Source organism: Neodiprion virginianus, chromosome 2 (genome assembly GCF_021901495.1).
Source record: "Neodiprion virginianus isolate iyNeoVirg1 chromosome 2, iyNeoVirg1.1, whole genome shotgun sequence".
Classification (NCBI taxonomy): Eukaryota; Metazoa; Arthropoda; class Insecta; order Hymenoptera; family Diprionidae; genus Neodiprion; species Neodiprion virginianus.
Window position 1 is genome coordinate 27,247,047 of NC_060878.1, and position 19,350 is coordinate 27,266,396.

Consider the following 19,350-nt stretch of genomic DNA (forward strand, 5'->3'; position numbering starts at 1 on the left):
AAGTGCGTCAAACCCCTAGGGAATTTCACAATCTGAAGATGATCTAAGCGATCTAAGCTGTGATTCTTTTAAGAATCAATCTTTACGATGTTAGATTAATCGATTATTATCTGAATTTTCAAAGTTTCGATTATTACTGAATCGATTCGTTTTCTACACGAAACGATTAGTTAAGAACAACTTTCTATACAAATGCAATGTTAAATCTACTTTGTATTTTATACTGAGATGAAATATTCTAATAAATAACCACTGTCTCTCACAATTCTTAAAATGAAGTCATTTACTTTTCCTGTTATCTGATTACGTGGAAAAGGTAATAGAAAACTTCAAAAATACCGCTTGTTTGCTGCCAACAATAGTACACCGAATAATATGTATATACAAATGATTTCTTCTAGTTAAAGCTGTATCTGATCTTTCTGGGTTTTAACCAAAGTTCATACGTTATTTTATACCGTGAAAATACTAATAAGCGAACACTTGATTGAATTCTTCATTATTAGAAATAACCCGGATATATGTACGTAAGAGAATATTATGAGATGAATCTTGCAGACTTAATAACTCCTTTATATCCATGAACGGCGTTAATTCTAAAATTCTGGAAAATTAATTAGTAAATGGGAAAGCTAAAAAAATTCATATGTACAATTTTGTTTGCAACGTGATAACCATCTCTGAAAGTAGAAAGTATAGTAGTGTGCCTGAAAAAAATTAGTTCGAAATCTAGTTTCATGGTGTGTGCCGTTGTAGTTATCCCTTCAACGAAGGACCATGGTAAGTTCCTTATATTTCAGAAAACCCCTGCGACTGTAAACGCTACGTTATACTCTACTCTCGAGATCATCAACTTTTTTGCCTCTATTACTCGAAAAACGATAAATCTTTTCACTTTTCTAGTCGCATATGGCAGAATTCGTATGTGATCATAATATATATTTCTTTTATACCACTACAATTATACATTCTTCACTTTGACAGATTTTGAATATAAGGTAGTTTCGTACGCAGTATAAAACGTTTGACTTTTCCCGCGTTCAGGCATGCGCACACATTACTACGTCAGTTCCCTGGGTGGTAACTAGGCTGACTCGGGGCGCTTCAAAAGTTATAAATTGGTAGCACAGTTAACTCCCAACGGTCTAAACCAACGATTGTTTCACAACTCGCCGCAGGCTGTCGTAGACGGTACTTTGTAGTATTTATGCCTTTGTAGCTACCAGCCATCAGTAAGTAAAGAGTATAGATAAAACTGTCGTGTTTGCTAGTTTTAGCGTAAAAATATACCAAAATGAGCGAGCCGTCGTTTAGTGAAATGGAGGTAGAAGAAAGCAACGTTGTTAGCGCGATGGATACAACCCCAGTCACAAGTAACGTGAAGAGCGTGATGGCCTCGTCTGGGACTGTCGGCTCAGTGTCAATCAGTTTGCATCCCCTCGTCATAATGAATGTTAGTGAACATTGGACGAGACTCAGGGCACAGGAAGGCTCTGATCAACTGGGTGAGTGTAATAGAATACAACTTTTTACTTCAGTGTCCTGAAGTCAGTTTATGGTGTGCTATGATCTCGGTGGCAGAATATACCCTAATCTAACATGATTCGATAATGCGCAAATAAAGTTCTGTAAGTTCGATTACAAGAGAACGATGCATGTTGAAACCTGAATGATTTACACCCTAATGCATAGTGTTTGTATTAATTATTTATTAATTCTTACAGTTTATGGAGCACTGATCGGTAAACAGAAGGGACGCAACATAGAGATAATGAATTCTTTCGAGCTCTTGTTTACATCTATCGGTGACGATGTTGTCATTGATCGAGATTACTACAATACGAAAGAAGAACAGTTCAAGCAGGTGTTTAGTGAAATGGATTTTCTCGGGTGGTACACAACAGGAGATGCCCCAACAGACAGAGACATCAGGGTACACAAACAGCTATGCGAAATTAACGAATGTCCTGTGCTACTTAAGTTAGACCCGAGGTGTAAACATACAGAAGTAAGTGTTTACTATGTAACAATCTCTTTCCATACATTTTCTGCTCCAAAACATGTCCAATCCATCACTGTATTATTACAGAATGTGTATTCAACGATCTAGATAGTGCTGCAGGTTCTAGAAACATAATGAAATTTATGACATTGCAGAAAAGCAGCAATGGTCGGAAATCTGTAAAATCTCACAATACATACTGTGGAAATTTTACAATTGGAAAATGTTTCAAGTATTTCAGGAAATTTCTTAGGGTACAGTACCCAAAGATATATATGGGATATTCCACACCAACTTAACCAACTTCCAGACCTCACCTTTTGTCATTTTGTTCAAAAACTTTTTATAGAATTGTCCCAACTCCAAAACAGGATCCCGACCTTGGTCAGATTTTTCTGAGTAAATTTGTTTACTTATGATTTTTGAAAACCTAAATGTCATTGGCCGTAATTTAAATATGCCAAAAAATTCACAACCATCTTGTGTCAAGTATCGAAATTTTTAAGCCTAGATCCGGATTAGGCTGGCATTTGCTTCTACTCTTTTTTAAGTTTCTTGAATAAAAAAAAAAAAATAGATGCAATTGTCAGTCTTTTGTGGGCCGCTGCTCAAACATTTTTATACACAATCCAGGATTTTTAAGAATTTTTTCAGATTCCAAATTTTTGTTCCAAATGAAAAAATTGTTAATAATTAATGAGTTTAAAAAAATCTTAAGAATTCTTAAATAGTACGCGTTACATATTAAAATTTTTGCCAACAAATGACTGAAAATTTCTCACAAAAGAATGACAATTGCTTCTTTTTTTTTCAATTAGTTTTCTTCAAGAAATCTCGAAAAAAAATAAGAAGGGAATGTCGACCCACTCAGGGTTTAAGCTCAAAAATTTTAATGTCTGACACATGATTTTTGAGAATCTTTTCAGATTTCTAAATTAAGGTCAAAAACATGTTGATTTTAAAAAACGCAAGTAAAGCAACTTTCAGTCCAAAAAATCTGAAAAAATTCGGGTTACTGTTATGGATTTGGTACAATTCCATAAAAATGTTTAAACAAGATTAGAAATGGTAAGCGTCCAATGTTGGTTAAGTTGGTATAGAATGCCTCATATGTATAAATTTTACTACTGAGCAGAACGACATCAACAACATCATATTTAATAATTTGATTCAAAAACATTGTATCTCACAATTTTGTTCAAGACCATTGTTTTCAGAATTTAGTCGAACATCATTGTATCTCTAGTCAATGAACAACATTTTTTTTAAGGCTGTGCAACTGCTGTGCATATGATTCTTGAAAGAGTAAGGTTGCTATTCAGTTTATAAGTAATGGTTAAGATTTAATATTACAATATTAAATTGTAATTCAAATCTGGAGTATAGAATTATTTTTATTTTCATATGGAATATTCACTTTGTTGTATGAATTTAATTGAGGATTAAGTAATATATTTTTTATGTAGTAACGTTCAATTTCCCCTATGGGCTAACTCTACTCATCTGTATACATGCTTATATAGCAATATCGGTAAGCCTTCGTGGTTTTATGCATTATGTATAGGATAACAGATGATGATGATTGTTCACTAACAAAAATTTATTGAAATTGTTTTTGCTTGCCGTTAATTTTCGATATGATTCTTATGGTTATTTTACAACAAAACTGATATTTATATATATTGATACTATAAGTATTTGGAATCATAATCAATCAGTACATAAATTGTATGATCGAACTAAATAAACCACATAAAAGTACAAGTGATTACACAATCTGGAATAGAGTTATGATTTAGTAAAGTGATATTAAATCTTAACTGCTGTTTATAAGTTGACTAGCATCTTTACTCTTTCAAGAATCATATATCGAGCAGTGGCACAGTCTGAAAAAATTTCCGCGCAAAACGTCAACTAGAGATATTATGATGTTGAACCAAATTCTGACATACGAAGGGTTTCAATGACGTTCTGAGAACGTATAACAGTCCGCAGAAATATTAAATATTCATTCTAAAGAATTGAGGCAAGTTAGGAAAATTGAAACTGTATTTTTTATGGTCACACGGCTTTTTACCATAGCATCTTCTACTGTGACCTGTGCTTGGGTAAATTTTTAGCTGGCTTTAAATTTAGTCAGTCTGGAGAAGTTTGCCTATTTTTTCTATATATTGATAAATCCTGTGTTCAGATATTTTTGGTATCATTCCATTCATATTGTAAGGTCAATGTAGTAAAAACGCGTCTTCCACTTTGAAGAAATTCCTCTTAAAGGGGGCTCAATTTTTAATTATAAATTTCACTATACACAGTGAACAAAATGTTTGATACTTCTTTGTATACAATTTTAGTTTATATGGAGAATATAAAAAACCAAAATAGCATTTCCTTTCCATAGCAATTATCTGTTGCAATGTACGAGTCTGTGATCGATTTGGTAAATGGCGAAGCCACCATGCTATTTGTGCCATTAACATATACATTAGCAACGGAAGAAGCCGAAAGAATTGGAGTCGATCATGTAGCAAGAATGTGCACCAACGATCAGGCCGAAAGTTCATTGGGTAAGAAATAATTTCGCACTCACAGTGGAGCGTCATTATAGTCTTACCTCGTCCTTACAAGACTAGTGCGGCCCCTAGTGACCCTTCACCAAGGCAATGCTATGCACGCTGGCTGCTACAACCGCATTGGTGAGGAAAACCTGATGACGTATATGACGGGAAAATGTAGGGGAACAGGCTTCTAACGACAAGGCTTATATTGACGCTCCTCTGTATTGGTCTCAAAGTGTAAACAGACCTTTATGATATCGTAAGAAGATTAATCAATCCCTGGACATAATAGTACATCTATTTCTTAGTGGCAGAACATTTAACTGCACAACACAGTGCAATTAAGATGCTGAATTCAAGGGTTAAACTTGTTTTGAGATATGTTGAAGCCGTTCAAAGCGGGGAATTGAAAGGGAATCACGAAGTATTGCGAGCTGCATGCTCACTGGGACATCGATTACCTGTTTTAAATAGTGCAAACTTTCGAGCAGACTTTTATAACGTAAGTAAGAATTATTCTAAGAAAAAATAGAATTAATAATTAAGATAAAGAAACACGGCAATCAGTTAAAAAAGACACAAGAGTTTATTGCAAATCGAATTTTTGTTTCTTGTGTGAATTAAATTCTAATTCTACAATTTTTGTTTTTTTCAGCAATGCAACGATTTTGGTCTAGTGACGTATCTTGGAATAATAACAAAAGGATGCAACGATATAAATCAATTTACGAACAAATTCAACATTTTATACGACCGACAAGGAATGGGCCGTCGCTTGCGAACTCTCTTCTTTTAATAAATAATTAAATAACTCTTTTTTCTACTTCGATTTATAGTTTCAACTTAAACTCATAAGCTATTAACACTCAACCTCAGCATTGCGATACGCAACAGCCCATAAATCTTGTCATTGCTTAGAGACCCCCTTTAATAATTCAACATTTACAATATATAAGTAAATGCAATAATGATGAGACACCATGCGCAGATCGTTCATTCATGATAAACAACTGCAGTAACCCTGTACAGGAAAGATGTAATGTGATATAACTGTTAAATAAAACTATTCGAATATTTATACTTACATGTATATGTATAGTCTGTATATATATTTATCACAAGATTTTAAAAGTCAACTAATATCGATGGTAACTACAGTTTTGGATGAAATTTGGTTAAAACTTAAGAATAAATTCAGAACTGCAGGTGGGCTGATCTACTTACTGGTAGTTTTTTTTTTTTTTTTCTTTTTGAATTTGCGAGGCATCGACATGGCAGCATCATATGACTTCCGTGTGCTTTTCGAACGGTTGCAGCTAATTGATATACATGTAGATATTTATATAAACGCAACATTTAAATGCCATACAAATTTATTATTAATTCCCACTATCTACAATGGTAGGTAATAATTAATTTACGATATATAATACATTTTTACACGTTACACGTTAATTATGTGGTTTAAAATTTCTTTAACATTCCGGGAGAAACGATGGTCATATCGTTTTATTGTGAGCAGGTAATTACGTTTTTTAGATATTTATTTATTCATTTTATGTAGATCCGATACTTGCATGCATCCTTTTCTTATAATGGAAGACCTTATTTCAATCGGCACGTTTACATGGTGAAACACTGCTAACGATGATTATTTAAATTTATTTTATATCTTCAATTTGATGTTTTTTCTTCAACGTTTCTATCAATAAACTACAGAAGAGTGACAAAAATTAGCGTTATTGGTTTTTTATTTCAAACGTGTGCTTCTGTATAAAAGCTTACGTATATGTTCACAACAGTGAAACACTACAGAGCATGTCTAAAAGTTTTTTCTAAAAATTCAATCACTTTTATTCATTGTTTTTATTATTATTATAATTTTTTTTTTTGACATTTCGTATTGGTTTATTATAAATATTACTGTACAAAATATATGTAGTACTTAGCATATAATGTATGTGTATATTGTGCCTCTTTAATTATTGCCTTTTACAAGCTTCATACTTTTTCATACGACCCGCTTCACTTACTGTTCACTAAAGATTTTACTTGTTAATTTAGAAAAAATAATTTTATTAATCAATTTGTGCATTCTATTATTATTTGATCTTGTTTCGAGATTTCATCTCTCTTCCCTTATTGAACTGTGATATGCTATTTAGTTTGTGATATAAAAGTCACGCTATTTACTTCACACTATTTGCGATTCGTGTTTTTTCAAACTATCAATTATTTGTCTTGCTCGTATAATTCTTCATCGTTATGTACAAACAAATCAGTTAAAGAGAATCGTTAAAATTGTAACTGAAAATATTTTTCTTAGATCTCAATTTCTATGACCTTATAGATTAGTTAACTGTTTCCGCCTATCTCAAAGTTATATTACCATTGTTTCAATAATTTTTATTCTCGTTTATCAGTAACAATATGCAATTTTTCACTTCGATTTCAAATACTATATCATTTGTAGAACTCATTCTATTTATCGTTGGCATCTTTTAGTTTGTAAATTCTACGATATTATCGTTAAAGCCTGAGAAAAAAACTTGAACTGAAAATAATGAGCCCCCAATTTGCAACTAGTATTTTAAAACAATGTTTGCTTGTTCTAATCACTTATAACATCTTATTCGATTCGTAAGCTATCCTCGATCATAGTGGCTAAAACATCCACTAGAACAGACAGCATAGTGTTGGGCTAAGGGCTCGGTTTATCCATTCCAATTAATTCTTCGAAAAGGCTATTTCTTCCTTCAATTCTTTCCTCTATTGTCTTTACTGCAAATCTCAAAGTTGCTGTAGCAAGATCTCCAACTGTCCAGTGTCTGTCAACCAATACCCTACTAACGGTGTCCAACTAAAAAATTATATTAATCAACAAAGTATGCCAAATTTTTAAACTTCAATAATACTTGCCACACCATTTTTTCATTTCACCTTTGATAGGCTAGGATGTCCTGATGTGTAGTAGATTAGTCTAGGAACACCTGCAAGAGATGCCGCCAGCCATTGTATGACTAGTTTTAGTTGATGATCACCTTTTAATCTCGAACCGCAACCCCAATTACCAGTCACAACTGGCAATAAGCCACCAGCTTGCGAACTGCTTTCTCTGGGCACCTGAAATTTGAAATAGAGAGATATTCACGTTTCCACTGTGAATGTATGGTGTATAAAACAAGAACACAAAAGTAATTTTGATTGAGAAATTGTTGAATCAGTGGTGGAATAATTTCGGAATTTCCCATCAATAAAAATTGAAGTCGCAAGCATCAAAATCAGCAAAAATTTTCCAACAACTTGAAATCACAATTGTTTGCATGTATATTCTAGAATGATAGATCAAACGACTCTTCATAGATATAATTTGTTGCGAAATAGAGATCTGTATTTTTAAACCCTACATTCTTCATTTTGTTGTAAATTTATTAGCCATTGTGTCTCAAAATTTCACTTAGCAACCTTTTAATCTACATGCTTACAATTTGAATACCACCTCGACTAGTTTTGCAGACATTAGCCTGAGAACATCCGTGTAGCAACATTTTCTGTAGATATATTAACAAAATAGGCTGTAATATATGATTAATAAATGTTGGTAAAGCGTATTAGTTATTAAAACATTATAAAGCTTTTATGAAAAACGAAGAAGAACACGTATAAGATAGAATAAGAGACAGATGTGTTAGTCATTGTAACTCTCAGTATACAAACGTGAATTAATTTCAAATTACGAAACATGACATCAATTTGTTATCGATATAGTGTAAAATAAAAAGAGTCTAGCAATTCCAGACATTGATTAGTCAATGGGAAAGATATTTATGCTCTAATAGCAATTGCTATTAAACAAACTGTTATTTTACCGTTATACATAGTACACATTCGTCTATTTTAGGATAAACTAAATGTCTGGCTGATCGATCATCACTCAACAATCACCACTCAATCATACATCGATTACTGGTGTCGCAATTTTGCTCCCAGGTAACACCTTCATGGCTTCCTGTGTGCTCGATTCTTGTCCTAAACTTTGTGATACACATTCGATTTGGTAATTTTCTGCTAGTTTCCCTTCTTCGTTCATTGGTTTGTCCATATTGATTTCTGCTACTACATTTAGCGGCAGGGATATTGTTGCCTTGTCATCGACCAGAGTCTGTCTCACTTCAGATGTAAAAGAAATCACCCATAGCTTCCTGCGCTGGGATGATCGCACGTCTTTGGCAATACTCGGATCTTCACTCAGAGCATCTTCATAATTTGTGTGGTACTCACCTTCGGAAACCTGCAGATTTTTAACTCTGGAAGAATTGCTAGAGGTTTTCTGTGACGTTATATTGTGATATTGATGTTGTTAGTAACATACCTTCATCACGGTGATGAATTTATGCGTAGAATCTTGTTATGACATACAGATTCTCAATTAGCTCATGTATTGTATGTTTATTTGTAAAAATCTGTCTCTGATCCTATATTACGTGAAACCAAGCTTTGCTCATGCTTTTTTCATGATTATTTATTCAATCGCAATCAAAAACTGTCTCTTTAATGTTTACATGAGACTCTAACTCTATATTCAGAAGCGATAATATATCCCTGGTGAAAAATTTTCATCTGCAATTCCTCAGAAAGAGAGTGCGTCAGATCAGATCTTGTAGATTTTCGATGAGATTCAGAGAAATGTTTTCACCAGAGATAGCCACACTAATATAATAACCGTCCTACCGATTGTTGTCTTTTGTGCTTGTGACGTGCAAGCTCTAAACTTAAGCTTCTGACTGCTAAAGCAAGTTTGTGCCTCTGTTGTACATCTTCGGAACCAATTAAAGCTTGCGGCTCTCCCTCCTGGACAGGAACTCCAGCAAATGATTCACTGAGCGCTCTCTTGAGTAACGAACCAGCGAATCTCACAACAGCCCTATCTCTAGCATCCAGTTCGCGGTTTTCATCAGCAACTATTGGATCTTCTAGCCACTTCGACAGTTGTTCATAAACTTCTTCAAGTTCTGACGAAAATTCTGATGGTATGATGTTTGATCAAACGAAGACAATAAGATGGAATGAAAAATTTTTACAATCATTAATTTCCTACCTGAGCTGTACTCTGTACTGAAACTGTACTTGCTACTGGCATTAGTGTCTCTTCTTTGCAGCATTGGATGTTGACTTTGTCGAAATCTTCCAAGCCACTTCTGCTCAGCCTCCAATGATTCTTTTAAAAAGTCTTCGTCCACTGTATCATCTCTTAGAACAAAACCTCTTGATCCGCCTCTTTTGACTCTGAACAAAAAACCGGCAAGATGATAAACAATTTCATCAACAATTCATCAAGTCGATTATATGGAAAATCGTCTAGCCAAAGCAATCTTACTTAATATCTTCATCGCCAACATGACTCCCAGCCACACTTATACCAACAGCATAACTACTCTCTACTGATGAAATTGAAGAAGTTGTTCCTGTCGCAGTACTTTCACGTCTTAGTGCATCTTTCAACCTCTGAGCAAATGTCCCTCTACGTTCCAGTGTGTCTAACTGCGTGCTGTATCGCCTTGTTAATTTTTGTTCCTCGTCTTCCTCTGATTGATATTAATCAGTATTAAACAGAGTTTTCATTAGTTTATTTGGCCTAGTATAGGTTTAAAATATATTTCCCCCTTTACCTTGTTCCTCTTCAATAGTTTCTTTTGCACTGTGAAAACTATCAGTACTCTGGCTGTTGCAACTGCTGTAAACTGACATTTGACCCAGAGACTTTCGCGTTACAGGTAAAACCTCGCCGCTTGAACCAAGAACAATAAATCGACCCCTCCTATTGCTGCAGCCTGTTGTATTAACAGGGCTTGGGGACCGAACAGATTTACCGTTGGGTCTTATTCTCACCTCGATCTCATTAGATATGATTGATTCCTTATTTATTGGTGCTACAAAATATGAATTACGATTGATATTCTGTAACATTATAAATACTTATTTCTTAATACTTGAATCAGTGATGAAGTTGATTCGATTTTACCTTTTATGTTATTATTACATGTTTCTATGGGCTTTTCTTCAGCCTCAGGTGGGGTACTGCTGAAACTTTCTCCGATAGGTGACAGCCTTCGAGCTCCTGGATCTGGTTCTAATTTGACAGGATCGGTAGGGCTTGTGGGAACGTGTCTTTGCCTGAATCCCAACAAAGATTTGTTCATTTCTCGTAAGACATTGTCTTCCTCGTACTGTGTCAATGGCATAGTTGAATAGTCCTCTGCATCCATACAACATATTGTTACCTACAATAAGTTGACTGAATCACATACATAATTTTTTGATATCAGTTTTCAATCTTGATTGGAGTGTAGTTCGAATTTCGATCAATCTATGCTGTGCTTACCGTATTTGGCTTTGGTATACTCTCAAAGGTTGATCTATGTTTTGGGTCACCTATTCTAGAAATGTGTCTGGCCCCTTCTACTATCAGAATCTCATTGTCTTCCAATGCTTCAACTGATAGCAGTGTAGCCAAAAGTTCTGGATGCGTTGCCATCTGAGACAGTTATTTTAACTTTGTTATGCACACGCCCGACTCTTCTACAGCATTGACAATAGGTGAACACAAGCTCTCAAGGCATTCTTAAAGAATTTACCGTTTCCCGGAAATTGCTTACTTGAATACTTTCTTGATTTACTTCGTTGCTTAGAACTCCGCCGCCAAGTCGTGCGCTGGTGAAGCATACATGTAACAAATTGGCTTCAGCCCTCTCAACTCTCCCTTCGTGACGAATGGTCAGAGGGCAAAGAGGAACGCTGCTCTCTAGCCAGTCTTCAATCGTCAGCCACTGTTTTGAAGTCATCACCTGAAGAGGATTGCAAGCCGTGAATCATGCGTCATGGATCATGCGTTTCATCGGTGACTCATCCAATTTCTCTATTACAAAACCAAACAGCGTCTTGTGACTTTTTTTTACTCAAATTTTATTAGTCACATTTCATTAGAAGGGTAAAACAGTTTTCACTGTTTATTAATCGTATGATGAACGTCTGATCCTACGGTAAGGCGTCAAACTATTTTCACCATATTTGCAAGACTTTTTCTCAGCTGGAGCTTGAAGAGAAGATAAATAAAAAGTTTTCGTTCAAACCTGTCTGGAAACTACGAGTTTCCCATCAAGTGCCGATTCCTCATCCAAGAAATCAAAGTAGGCAAATATACTTCTCAACTTCGCCTTCTGACTGTTTCTGATAAATGACAAAAAATGAATTAGCATAAGGAATTCGTTCAAATCCGCATTGCTAGTACAGAAAGTACATAAATATTATATGTGTATACATACGATTCAACTCACATGTGAAGGTGTTTGAAGAAGTTAGTAAAGTTAAAATCTTGTAATGTGGGATGAGTTTTTTTTGTCCTTTTCGGGTAGGTTGAAAAAAATGCGTTTGCTATAAGTGATGAAACAAACTTGTAACTGTACTCAATGTTGTCAGCTGAAAGGAGAATATACTATTAGGTCAAAATTTATCAGCAAACTATTGGGAAAGTTTTTAATCATGGTTTTAAAAAACAATTTACACAGTATTCTTTTGAATTAACTCACTTTGTTGCTGTAGGCTGAAATGTAATCCTTGTGGAGGTTTGGTGGACTTGAGAGACTTTGCAAGTTGGACCAGCCGGGGTATTGTTTTGGTGAAAATCTTTTCTCGTTCCGCAATTGTCAAGTCCTCATCAATGAATTTTGCCAGTTCGGTAAACAAGTTTGGGTCTTGAACATCCTCGTCAGGATCCAAACTTATGCTAAAAAATACCAGCACGACAGATATTATTTGGTATAAAAATGGAGAGTTTTGTCCTTGACCTGAACAAAGTTTTAAATAGGCATAAGTAACCTACTTTTTTTGGCAGTGGCCATTATGTGCTATACAACATTTCGGAGCTTGTTGGGCACTTGATGAAAAAATCTTTGCTTTCATTAGTTACTTAAGTTGATTACTTGTATGAGTTAAATTATATCTACTGGGCGAAGTTTATCATCAACCCAATGCAAAATTAGGCATAACGTAATACCGAACCCACAAAGTTTACTTTTAATGAGATCATTGCCAAACATAGTGTAAATACCCTATCTGGAAAAGTTTGGTACGAGATGAAATATTCTGATAGAATATTGTAAAATGGGATTTATAAAACACGATACAAAATGATATGATGAATTGTGTTTCTGAATCCTATTCCACGATATTCTTTAATATCTAATCGTGAGTTTGCTGGGTGTGGAATCTTATTGAAACTGACAGTGGCGAAGCTAAATATTAAAATTTTTAAAGTAAATCCACAATTATAAAACTGGACCTCAATATTCGTTACATTTTAATTGCTGAGCTTTTATAATTTAATAATACGAATAGAAGGCTGAAAACGTGAGTGAATGAATTTTGGGAATTAATATTTTTATTATAATTTAATTATAATTACAGAAAGACATGCTCGTGGCGAAGAGAATAGAATACTAAAGAATAGTCTCCAAATATGAAACAAAATAAGTTTAAATAATACTAGAGCGATTAAGGTAGAAAAAAAATCACATTCACTGATATCGCGAAAAGCAATTATGTGCATATTCAACATTAAAGTCATGGTTTTATGTCTACAAAAATACATATATAAAACCGATACCACGTACTTGCACATGTCGTGTAGTTGATGCATCGCATCTAAGAGTTGTTCAGAGTTTTTAGCATCTGCAACTAAATCCAGCTGTTTAACAACTGCTGCCCACCACGGCAGATCACAAGGCAGCATGACTAGCGCCATGATATTGGCCTCTGAACATAAAATAAAAACAGTAAGTAATTAATTGTAACAATTTTCTCATCCCACAAGTTTCTTGTAATTCTATAAATAATTTATTTTGTCAGACCCTTGGTGTCAGACAACTTTGTTTAATATATATATATATATATACATATATGGTGGTCCTTATTTGGGGGTGGGAAAAATTTTCCCTGGTACGCCCCACAAATCTGTTCCAAATCATTGAAAAAAAATCTGCATAAGTTTGAAGCTTCTACGTCAATTGGAAGACATACCTCTAAGCTCCGAAAGTTTTAAATGTAAAATTATACATGTAGATTTTATAACCAGTTATTTCGTTTCGTATGACTTTGGTATAAATTGAAGGACCGATTTGAAACTTGAAAACCCTGGAAATTACAAAATGTTATTATAATTTTATAGTATATTTGTTTTTATGTATATATATGTAAGCTTAATATCATCATTTTTATTAGGCTTATATGCAAGGCAACAATAATTATAAAATTTTGAAATTTTCAGGGTATGTGCCTATCATTATAAGCAAATTCAAATCCGTCCCTCAATTTATACCAAAGTCATACAAAACGAAATAATTGGTTATAAAAACGACATGAAAATTTTTCCGACCCCCAAATAAGAACCACCCTAATATACATATATGTATCAGAAAAAAATGTTCCCTCTCTCCTCTCTTTTTTTTCGATTCCTTAAAAAATATTAAGTTTTCGCTTCAGATCGAAAGCAGAAATTGTGCTGACTACTTCCATTTTTGATAGTTGTTTTATTTTCAATGCAGCTGAAGGTTTAACGAGTAAAGAATTGACTCCAGTAACACCAAATGCGATTTTATTCTCATGCATAAATACAATGGATATGTCAAGAAAACCGATTGAAAAGAATAACACAAATGGATAAAGCTTTGTTTGGAGCTTTGGAGTAGAAAATGTACAGGAAGAAACGACTTAGAGTCAGATACTAACCAACTTTAATTACGTTGAATTTTATTGATGGAATATTAGTATTCAAGTAATTACAAAACCCGATAGAAATAATCAATTTCAACAGTAAATTTCAATCGGTTTCAATTAATTGTTTTATTCGGGGATACACAGGAGAAGTAGATAAGTTCATTCATATATCTTAATTCCAGTCGAAAATTACTCATTACATGAAACTTATCGCACTGCTGCCGTGACGGTTCATCAATCAGTGTTCACGAACACTCACTTTTATTTCTACATTGAGAGAATAAAGTCTTGGGATGAAAAAATTCTTTTTGATCCTACTAAATCCTGCTCTCACTATTGAAATTATTGTTTGAAATTATTGTTTGAAATTAATAATATAATTCTCGGTAAATTTCAGAGTTAACGTCTGCAAATTTGCAACCGGAAGTGAGAATAGGTTGAAAAGTTTTTTGGAACGTCGTCTCGATAAGAACAGCATACTTTACAAATTTTAATCAAATCGGTTCAGTGGTTCATCCGAAATCTTGCCTATATGAGTAACTCGTACATTGATATACGTGATTGACAATGATAGAAAAATTCGCAAAAATTGCATTTTAATGATATAACGTTGTGTTTGAAAGTACAATGCATTAACTAGCAGAATACAAAAGTGAAGAATTCACGACAAAACATGTCTACAAGGTGGTTATATTATTTTTTTTTTCTCAACCCGACGTTTTTTGCGAAGGCAAACGTGCAAGACATTCTAGTTTACAAACGTTCACGCCTAAAAAAGTATTCCCAATTTCATGAATTCATTTGCGAATTTGAATAAACGAAACTGTTCATGGTGAATGGAACTGAGTGGCTGAATCGAATCAAAACGATTTTTTTCAAAGTAATTTTCTTTGATTGTTCCACATGCACGATCGCATTTGCGATTTGACCGGAAAAACGAATTCATCTGCCTCTGTCGTTAATTTTTAGAAATGATCTTGTTAATTAAATTGCCAGGATTCAATGAAATCTAAGTTAGAATTGAATAACCGGAGGTGGCTTAATTCAATTCAACGATTTTTGTTACTGAACCATACATGTCAATAATTTCTATAACTTCAAGTTTATTTAATTCAACCATTTTATTTATACAAAACAACGATATATTTCGTTACTTCTATCAATAGCATGCATTTAAACGCATCTCCAACCTTGTTTAACTAAATGGATTTAATCAGAACAACCAAATAAGAGTTGCAACAATTAAATTATTCGATTTTAATTGTGAAAATTACTGTCGTAATTACGGTTCATTCATTTTACTGAATGATCGCTGAACTTTTTAACCTAGTTCTTAAGAATGTTCGAATCGACGATTTTTTTATTTTAGTTTAATAGACGATATTCGAAGAAGGAGGAATTAATCATCTTCATAGTTCAATAAGTCATAATAAATAAGTGGTTGTAGAGTACGAAAATGTTATAAATTGTTAGATACTATCGGATGTGTATTCACTTTTGCCTAAAACGTGAAAGAAAGTCTACTATTTCGCTTCCAAACAGTATCTGAATACGCTCAACAATAGAAGTCAAGTCGCGTGGAAAAATAAATCGAAATAACGCTTAGTCTTTGTATAAATATCTCAGACTACACCTCTGCGATAATCTGAAATATGTCTAAAATTTCGCGTTAAAAAGATTTGTTTAATAATTTTGCATATGTGTACATGCATACGAACAGTCGGCAAAGAGAGGCTCGAGAAGAGAGGTGAAGGAGAAACGGTTTTGCTTTTGGCCTAGTGCCCGAAAGATTCAGCCCGGGGAAATAGGGATCCTAAATCCGGAAATATCTTGTTACTTTGACCAGTATTGACATTATAACGAATAAGCTGATTGACGATTAACAAATTGTTAGAGACCGTTTAGTAAGGCGGTTGTCATTAATGACTTCCCTCCTGTTATTAGAATGATCATTATGGATTCGATAAATAATGCAAGTTTCCCCATAAATTTTCCGCATTTTTAAACACAGATATATTTGGAAAATTTACGATGTAAAGTGACGGGTTCAGTATATGAAACGGAATTAGTCTGATCCGTTTTTCAAAGATATTTAAATTTTCATTTTAATGCAGAATAAATTCTTTTCAATTTATTTTAATCCAAAGCCTTCAAGAAATCGAACACATCGTTAATTTATACCAATATACGCTAAACCGTTTTCAATCATTAGCGCACGCATGTTCCGCTGTAGAGTTACGTGCTAAATAAAGAAAATAAAATTGGTTTATAGGATATTTCAAAGATTTCGTATTCAGAGAAATACACGAAATTAATATTTTCCAGAAATTCAATTCTCAACTGGTTTCAGGTCGAGACTACTTTTAGCGAATTGTCATTCTTAAATGCTGGGAGTCGTATTTCATTTTTTGAAAAATCAAGTACCGTTAACCGATTTTATTTTGATGTCATGATCCTTGGTCTACTACTGGAATTATTGGAATATTAGGCGCTGTATTCGACTGGTAACTGACACGAGTAAATCAGGTCCGAACATCACGGGACCAAAGTTTAGCTGGCGAGACCTGCGAGCGTTTTAATGTAAATTCTATTTTTGCGTTTGATGCGCGTCTATTATTAAAACCACGTTTCGGAATTAGGGAGTTCCCCCGCGAACCCGCCAGCGCCATTACTCCATCCTACATCGTAAAATTTAAGCGTAAGACGTTCGCGTTTAAAACGCCCACACAAGCAGCATATGCGACCTCGCGGTATCAAATTAGCATGAGGATACCTGTGTTACCGACCGAACCACCGGCGGCAATTCGCAAGCTCACCTTTTTTATTTAATGTCGATAAGTTGAGTCGTATTCTACGTAACAGGGTGAGAATCGAGGATAATTTCAGAATTCGTGAGATGTTTTATCGCCCAGTAGTCGAGGTTTCAGGAACTTCACCCGGCTCGTGAGTATTGACGTTTAAGTCCAACGTAACACAGTCTAGCCACCACATATTCAACGCTTTTGTAATATAACGAACCTCCACCACTATTTTATCACTGATCTGATTTCAGAGGGGACGGCAGTCTTTAAAGCGTTCCACTCGTAGCTTGGCCGACATTAATTGTCACATTTTTAAATCAATAATGCCGTTGCGATTTTCACAAAAAAAAAACGTCACGATACTTCCCGTTTGTGATTTTTTCGTTTTCAATGTATTAAATGATTCTTTTCCACCCGCTGAATCTGACCGCGGTACTAACGACGAGTTCTGATAGTGGCGCGGCGGTGTAGCGGATCTTAGTTCAGTTGGATACCACAATCGACGCCGGGCGCCGCGACGCTATTTATAGAACGACGTCGGCGTCCTAGCCTTACCTATACTATACAATTTTTCTCCCACGTCCATCCAGTGTGACGGTTTCTTTATTTTACTTACACTGTAAACCAACGAATAATTGTATTGCAAGAAATATATCAAGGCATGAAACTTTGCCAATGTTGATTGATCACGTGTAACCGAAATATATGTATAAAACTTGGTGTCATCGTAAAAAAATACCTTTCGGCTTGCTACGACATACTTATAGACGTAGACGAGTACCAAATAGTTAAATCTTTGCTGTATTTGTATTATAACATCACACGTATGTCTATGTATAATACAATATTCCAAAATAAATACTGTGTAAACAAACGCATGAGTCTAATTAGTTTTGTCTTTGAGCGCCCTAATTTTTTTTTTTTTTTTTTGGAGCTTAGTTTCAAGCTTTGCTACGGATGACTCTACCGATCGATTCAGGGCTGTTAAGTGGCGGGAACTGTGTCCTTCGAATTCCGCCTTGATGCAAGCAACCGAACATACCTTGCTGTATAACTCGGTCCTAAATAAGGATTAGCGCGGATATAAAGTGAGAGTATAACTATGCCAACGAAAATTAATGTTGTGCGTAAAACGAAATTTAGTAATTGTAAAAAACCTGGTAGGTATCACCTTCATCGCCTTAGAATTGAACTTAATATACTGCTTTCATGGTTTCGGTTATATCAATCATCTACCTCATACTTGTGCTTTGGTAATCAAACTTCAAAGCATGAAGACGCGGCTTCGGTATTTTTTATTTGGCGTCTGCAGATCATAGATGACGTCTTTGTTTAGTAAATATGGAAATAAGCTGGTGTAAGTGTATATTACGGTGGATCTTATTTTGGTCATGTCGGAATTTCGTTGCGCCCACCTCCTAAGAGTATAAATCAACATGTACAGAACAAAATGTGGCTAAAACCCCGAATTTTTCCGGTAACTCTAACACTCCCCGTCAAGCAGTCGAATTTTGATTAATTTGATTTTTATTTAAAGAAAACCGTTAATTACGTTAAAACAACATATTATAAAAAAAATTCCTGTGACCATTCTGTAGGAAATTCAATGCTCTACAAAAAAGATTTCATGTAGGATTTTCTTAAATCTAATGCTGATTACGTTATTAGCGAAATTTTACATCGTAAAATATATAGTACACATAATAGTCTACCTGGTGAGTCTCGACGTCTAGATAATGACGTTATAAATGGATATTCAATATATATAAAATATATCATATCATCACAACATATATATGACTACATAATAAGCGTTATGCTGGTGCTCTTGCTGGGATCGTTAAATCGATTGGGTAAGCGTTTTTAGTAGGTCTTTAAATATTCGGATGATAAAATGTCTCAATAGACTTGAGAACCTATAACTGTACAATAAATTATATATAAGTATATATTATATATCACGAATCACGTCAGTTTGTATGCCCTTAAAATAAAACAGGTGTATCGTTTGAAATGTTTCGTCTTGTTAACATAAACGATGACGTTGGAGTGCACCAAAAAGGGACACGATGAATGTGATTGTCCGTATTTATTTATTAATACGCATGATTTATTTAATCAGACAAAATAAGTTATCACATCTGGAGCCCAGGAACTACGGAGCGCTGGTCCCGAAAGTCGAAATTCACCAGGATAGAAGACTTGGAGCGCAGAACCCAGG

The 19,350-nt window shown here is 34.4% G+C and overlaps 2 protein-coding genes across 4 annotated transcripts; one reads left to right on the forward strand and one right to left on the reverse strand.

The window, feature by feature from the left end:
- Positions 1 to 1,133: 1,133 nt before the first annotated feature.
- On the forward strand, positions 1,134 to 5,641 carry LOC124297495 (COP9 signalosome complex subunit 6). The gene is made up of 5 exons (XM_046748597.1): positions 1,134 to 1,505; positions 1,725 to 2,008; positions 4,401 to 4,566; positions 4,866 to 5,059; positions 5,213 to 5,641. The coding sequence occupies exons 1-5, from the start codon at positions 1,295 to 1,297 to the stop codon at positions 5,351 to 5,353; spliced, it is 996 nt and encodes a 331-aa protein (XP_046604553.1). The 5' UTR covers positions 1,134 to 1,294; the 3' UTR covers positions 5,354 to 5,641.
- On the reverse strand, positions 5,387 to 17,595 carry LOC124297494 (uncharacterized). Of its 3 annotated transcripts, none has more exons than XM_046748595.1 (15): positions 17,145 to 17,595; positions 13,227 to 13,368; positions 12,144 to 12,340; positions 11,892 to 12,033; positions 11,688 to 11,784; positions 11,214 to 11,402; positions 10,940 to 11,092; positions 10,580 to 10,838; positions 10,227 to 10,487; positions 9,935 to 10,142; positions 9,656 to 9,843; positions 9,289 to 9,569; positions 8,516 to 8,848; positions 7,498 to 7,680; positions 5,387 to 7,417 (listed from the first exon to the last, which is right to left on the reverse strand). In XM_046748595.1, the coding sequence occupies exons 2-15, from the start codon at positions 13,355 to 13,357 to the stop codon at positions 7,259 to 7,261; spliced, it is 2,781 nt and encodes a 926-aa protein (XP_046604551.1). In that variant the 5' UTR covers positions 13,358 to 13,368; positions 17,145 to 17,595; the 3' UTR covers positions 5,387 to 7,258. The 3 variants fall into 3 exon arrangements, with proteins under 3 accessions (XP_046604551.1, XP_046604550.1, XP_046604552.1); XM_046748594.1 differs by having other exon boundaries at positions 9,289 to 9,581; XM_046748596.1 differs by lacking the exon at positions 8,516 to 8,848 and having other exon boundaries at positions 9,289 to 9,581; positions 17,145 to 17,593.
- Positions 17,596 to 19,350: the final 1,755 nt, after the last annotated feature.

Coding starts and splice junctions, on each gene's coding strand:
- LOC124297494 (XM_046748594.1), bottom strand. CDS start 13,357: ATGGCGCTAGTCATGCTGCCTTGTGATCTGCCGTGGTGGGCAGCAGTT. Junction 10,839..10,939: donor GTATACCAAAGCCAAATACG/GTAAGCACAGCA, acceptor AACTTATTGTAG/GTAACAATATGTTGTATGGA. Junction 8,849..9,288: donor AGCACAAAAGACAACAATCG/GTAGGACGGTTA, acceptor AAAAATCTGCAG/GTTTCCGAAGGTGAGTACCA.
- LOC124297495 (XM_046748597.1), top strand. CDS start 1,295: ATGAGCGAGCCGTCGTTTAGTGAAATGGAGGTAGAAGAAAGCAACGTT. Junction 4,567..4,865: donor TCAGGCCGAAAGTTCATTGG/GTAAGAAATAAT, acceptor TCTATTTCTTAG/TGGCAGAACATTTAACTGCA. Junction 5,060..5,212: donor TTCGAGCAGACTTTTATAAC/GTAAGTAAGAAT, acceptor TGTTTTTTTCAG/CAATGCAACGATTTTGGTCT.